At 35.7% G+C, this 6,000-nt stretch overlaps 1 protein-coding gene across 2 annotated transcripts in view; it reads left to right on the top strand.

The window, feature by feature from the left end:
* TBC1D32 (TBC1 domain family member 32) overlaps window positions 1–4,784 on the top strand; it is an 86,541-nt gene extending 81,757 nt beyond the window's left edge. For both annotated transcript variants that reach the window (XM_010707431.3, XM_010707432.3), the window contains exon 34: window positions 1,940–4,784. In XM_010707431.3, coding sequence (XP_010705733.1) covers window positions 1,940–2,059 — 120 coding nt within the window. In that variant the 3' untranslated portion in view covers window positions 2,060–4,784. The remainder of the gene's footprint in view (window positions 1–1,939) is intronic.
* The last annotated feature ends 1,216 nt before the right edge of the window (window positions 4,785–6,000 follow it).

A 6,000-nucleotide genomic window follows, 5' to 3' on the forward strand; every position in this document is an offset into this window, starting at 1 on the left:
TTTGGTATACAGTCTAATCAGTACATCATTTTGTTTGACTGTTTTGATCAATGTACAAGCTTAAAAACAACTTAATCTTGTTGGCATTAACCAGCATAGTTGATGTAAATTATATAATACAGTTTGCACACTGTCACCTATAGTGTGAACAGGCTAGAGATTTGTCATGATGCTGTTAGATTAATGATAAGTACTCTAGATTAATGTAGTACTGGAATATTTACAACCCATTGAGAGAACTGCAGAAAAAGAAGAGTTAGTGATATACTTTCATTATACTCTTGCTTTTGATAGCTCTTAATTTATTTCAAGAAGAAAAAAGTTACTCTGTCATCTTATTCAATTTCAGATGTAGTATGTATTTCAGTATGGGTTTACCTGGGTTTAGTACTTGCAGAGGAATTAGAGAACTATCCTTTTGTTGAAATACGCAAATTTAGGTTTAAGTCTTAGCCTGTAATCTCTCAGCACAACATTCACAAATGTTGATTATTCTAGTGGAGCAATTCCCTCATAAGTGGAAATTTAAACTACTGTAGGAAAATAAAACAAGTTTCAAAAAGAAAAAACAAGCCCCTTGAATATTTTATGTTTTCTTAAGCAATGTTGCAGCTTGAACTTCATACTAGCAGTGATCGTTTGCTCTATGAACAGGTTCATTTGCCTGTTTTCCGAAAAGACCTGATAGTAATTTGTTTTTAAATGTCTCACATGCATTATATGTCACGAAAAGATGATTTGACAGCAGTTCACCATTGTTGCTATTACCTAATGAGTAGAATCGTAGAATCATACAATCATTAAAGCTGGAAAGGACCTCCAAGATCATCCAGTCCAGCCCTCCACCTACCACCAATATTGCCCACTAAACCATGTTCCCTGTGTTCCTTAGTACCACATCTACACAATTCTTGAACACCTCCAGGGACAGGGACTCAAGCACCTTGCCTGGGCAGCCCATTTCACTGCCTGACCACTCTTTCAGAGAAGAGCTAGTTATAGCTAGCTAGAAAAATTAAAAACAAATATTTTATTTTTAAAACATAAATGTACTTTCATTTGCACTTAAAGAACTTGGAGACAACTTTGCTGTCAATTCAGACAGTGTTATGCCTGAGACTTGAAAGAGTGAGTGTTTTTTACATGTTCTCCTAGTGACAAAATACAGATGAAAAACTCATAAAGATCGTTTTCTGTTACTCTGTATTTTGCCTTTCCTCTGTGCCAAGAAGGAAGTACAAATAATGAATTGTCAGTGAACACATTTTTCTCTTTTCTGGGTTTGTCTGTTGGCTGGGATGGGATACTCACAATTCTGATCCTTCTGAGATACCTTGAAGTTTCCATATTAACTGAATTTTAAATGTATTGCTTGGCCTTTTTTGAATCCTTTCTGGAAATGATGAAAATGGATAGCTTTATGATTTCCACATGTGAACCAGGAACACTGTAACCTGCTGCCTCGATAAGCCCATCTTTACTATCTTGTCAAGCAGAAGTGTTTATTCTGTTTTTACTTAACATTCATCTTTATTATTGCTTATAAAAATAGTACATAGCATTACTGGTTTTATTGAGAACTTAATTGGATACAAACGTCACATTAATAAACTTCACTATACCATGTGCAGGTACAAAAGTCTTTAAAAATAATATTTTAGTACCTGACTTTGCTTTTTTAAAGCTCATTTTGTTTTCATTATGAATCATTATATCTCATGCTCTCCAAAAATAAGATGAATAACATTTGTTTCCACAAGGTTAATTGGAAAGTACTGTCCGGGAGCAGATATGCTTAATTTTTAAATTAAATGTATTAAAATGTGTGTATTGTACTGTAAACAGTAGAAAATTAGCTCTCTTTAGCAGCCTGTAATTCTTTAAATTTTAATAGTGCATATTTTTTTTCTGAGCTAATTTTCTGTGTCTATTTGTGCAGGAAGAAGCACTCCATGGATTTCGAGTGACTGATTATTTAGAATACATGGAAAGCTTGGAGTTGATCTACAGACCCATGCTGCTAAACGACATGAGGAACATCAGAGTGCAGAACACATAGATCAAGCATGACAGATTTTCTAGCTTTGGTTACATTCTGTAAAAGAATGTTGATTATTTCATATAAAAATAAGCACTAAAATAAATCAGGCCGTGTATATGTACATATTGTAAAATAAATAAGGAGGGTTTTCAGAATATGGTTTTTACAAAAGGTCTTCTCTGAAATTGGATGACCTAAAAATACAGTATTTTCCCAGACTGATCACATGCATAGCTTCATTTTTATTTTGCATAAAGTAGATTCAGAACCCAGATTGTTGAAATTTTTTCTTTAAAATGCCTAGAACCTTTTTGCAAATCATTGCATCACTGTCATATTCATGCAGCACAGTGCTAAAACCTTTGTATTTTGTATGGGTCTGACAAGATGATTTTTTAAAAAATTTTTTAGAAGCAACAGTGCAGAATTCATATGCATGAGAAGTGAACAAATGAAAAATAAATCTCTGTACACAGGTCTTTGTGAATATGGTTGAGAAAGTGAAGTGATCAAATGCATGGACTGATAATTCTGCCTTACACTTTTTACCAGTGTAGGTAAAATTTTGACATTGTTGAAGTTGGCTAAATTTTAGAACAAACATGGTTTTCTTGAAGAACGCTGTATCCCATTTGCTCTGGGAAAGGCAGCTAAATAAATATTCTGACAGCTTTCTTTTCTGTATTACATTATGTCACTGCTAAGTATTATTTAAGAAATTAAGAAAATTAAAGAATGTAACTATTTGTGCACCAATTAGTAGTTCTTTTCTGAATCCATATTTCAAAGCACCAAACATGATATTGAGTCAATAAATAACAGTCAATTAGATAGCAATATGTGTATAAAATTAATTTCAATGAAAACCAACACTATTTATTAATTATGTCCTATAAGATAATAGTTTTTGGCAAGGAGGAGAAATTCCTTGAGCATTTGCAAGTAGGTAGGTTGTAGATGGAAAATAAGAAGTTACCATATTGTCCTGTTTTTCATACGGTCATCATGTCTACATTAAAATTTCAAAAAAATGAACGTATCGTGTAGAAATGTTACCTTCACAGTGCCCACGTGAGATGATATGAAAAGTAGACTTTTAAGATAGATAATGGTTTACTAACTGCAGAACTTCACAGTCACATGCAAATAAAACCTAATATTCAAATAGAACAAAAAAATAGGTATAACTTCTGGTTACTGACATCATGAAATGGATGGGGAGGAAAACTGTGGTCTGTTCAGTATGTAGCAGATAAGAGTTCTCCCAGTGAAGAAAAAAATTGTATGTGACAGAGGTAGTTCTCTTTGCATATACTTAAGACTCACCCTAGTGGTCACTGTGGACTTTGCTTCATTTCCCCTTTCTCTTTTTGCTACCTCCACCACAAGAAAAGTATGTAAAGCACATCCTAGCAGTCACCAGCTAAGCAGAAGCTTCCTCTCCTGTCTCACTCTACACCCTCTCTAGTATTTGCAGATTACTTACTCTTTTCACTTTGCAAGAATTTTACTTGCTCACTTCTTGCATGCTCTTCTGTTCAGGGCTTTTCATTTGTGCTTTTAAGAATTATCTCAGTAGACATGTAAATTCCCACTGCTCACAATCTCTCATTCACTCTATTTTTATTTTTTTTCCTTCTCTACTACAAATGGCATTGTGGTGGTGAGGACTTTCACCTTTTTCTTGCATACTACCTCATCAGTATGATTTTCCTCTATTCTGACTTCAGGAGTTTCAATATTCTTTTGCACAGGTGAAAGGCACCCATCTTTTCGGAAAGTAGCCTAGAATACAATGGATGACATTTTCTAGATTGTCTGTTAATAATTTTATACCAGGTGATAGAACAATGCATAAAAAGGCCCAAAGGCAGTCTGGATAGGTAATATAAGTGGTGCATAATTACTCTGTAACTGAATAAATTCACCAAGGAAGCTTTTCCTGTGTTGTGAGTTGGCTCCAGAACTGTTGATTAGGCAGTTAATGTCATTTTATCTTCCAGTTTTAGAAGTGGGAAGCAGTGTGCTTCAAAAAGTCATGGACAGTAGGCAAGTCCAAGATTAAAGTTGAGTTAATGGAAGGAAGAAGTAATGGCTTTATTAAGGATTTTGTATGGAAGGCTTCCTCTTTATACACCTTCCACACTAATATTGAATGTATCTTTTTATTAGGAGAGCTATCCTTTCTTTGAATACCAGATTAGTTTCAGCAAAAGTAACTTGTTGCACTGCTTCAATTTTAGAGTGAAATGCCCTGCTTGTGTAGTTATCTTTAAAGAAATTTTTGGTTATAGTATTTACTTCCTCGAGCAAGTTAGTAAATATTAGTAAATATCTTATATTTTGTGTCTGGATATTTTCAATGACATTTCTTCATTTTAAATGAAACAAGATGCATCTTCTCTAGCAAAAAGTTACTTATGAGCTGTACTCTTACTGGAATAAGTCTTTTTGGGGGGGAGGAAGTCTACGTCAGCTGCCTACCGCAGGTAGTTTAATAACTAAGCAGTATAAATTCCCCAAATGTATGCTAGTCATGTAGGCAGCATTACAAGGTGATGTTACATAATGAAAGTTAAGCATTTAGGTAGTCCTTTGGTTAAAGAACTAAGGAAATAATTGCAGTGTTTTATCAACACCTTCAATAACGTTCTCTTTACAGAATATTTGAACTTTCAGAAATACTTTGATTAGAATTGGGAATATGATAAATCACATCTTTTTGAAAGATAAAAAAAAAAAACAAAACAAGAAGAAATGTAGAATTTACTTATCCAATATCACTACCACTCTTTCCCAAGTTACACTAAACAGTACTGTGAAAAATAGCTTCACTAGATAAAGTGAACATAAGGGCACATACATATTCAAATTATAAAATATATTACAATCTGCAGTGAACTTCTGTAATTGTATGTAAACAGAGAGCATGGACAGCAGCATGGACAAAGGTTTCACCACTAGTTTCTGTTTTCCTGTCTGTGCAATTCCTGAGTTCATGGGTTTAACTTTTCCTGTCTTCAAAAAACATTTGACATATTTTTGGCCTTCTGTGAACCGTGTTGGTTTACTTACATTGATAAAACAGGCTGGAAAATATGAGAACAGATTTCTGAAAATAGCTGATGAAACCAAGTATTTGACAGTACGGTCAAAGACTGTTAACAATTGCATAAATCTGTTCTTTTAACCTTTATAAAAGTCTCTTTTTAAAAATAATGGCGACTTATTTTTGGCAGATTTTCTAAAATAAGCGAATTAACAAAAAAAAAAAGTAAGTTTGTGTAATAAACACTGAATAAATAAATATGGGTTTTTTTTTGTGATTTCTTTAAATTTTTTTGAGGGAGATTTATATTGGTTGTCCATAGCACTCACAGAGTCAGAACCATTGAATATCCCAAGTTGGAAGGGACCCACAAGGCTCATTGTGTCCAGTTCCTGACTCCACACAGCACCATCCAAAATTCAGACCCTATGTCTGAGCGCTCTGTCCCAGTGCTTCTTAACTCCAGCACCTGGGGCTGTGACTCCTGCCCTGGGCAGCCTGTTCCAGGCCCATCGCCCTCTGGTGAAGTACCTTTTCCTAACTCCCAGCTGCCCCTCCCTTGACATAGCTCCATGCCATTCCCTCGGGCCCTGTTGCTATCACAGAGAGCAGAGCTCAGCTGTGAGGAGCTGCAGATGCCATGCAGCCTTCCCTCGGCCTCCTCTGCTCTGGGCTGAACAAATAAAAGTACCTGAGTGCTCTTCTTACACCTGTCCCTCCAGTCCCTTCCCCACCCTCACAGCCTTCCTTTGGACGTTCTCTGTTACATCCTTCTTATGTTGTGGCACCCAAACCCGCACCCAGTGCTGGAGGTAAAGCCACACAGTGCAGAGGGGACAACCCCTCCCCTCACCTGGCAGCAGTGCTGGACCTGGTGTACTGCAGGGTATGGTTGGCGCTTTGGGCACAC

This window comes from Meleagris gallopavo, chromosome 2 (assembly GCF_000146605.3).
Source record: "Meleagris gallopavo isolate NT-WF06-2002-E0010 breed Aviagen turkey brand Nicholas breeding stock chromosome 2, Turkey_5.1, whole genome shotgun sequence".
Classification (NCBI taxonomy): Eukaryota; Metazoa; Chordata; class Aves; order Galliformes; family Phasianidae; genus Meleagris; species Meleagris gallopavo.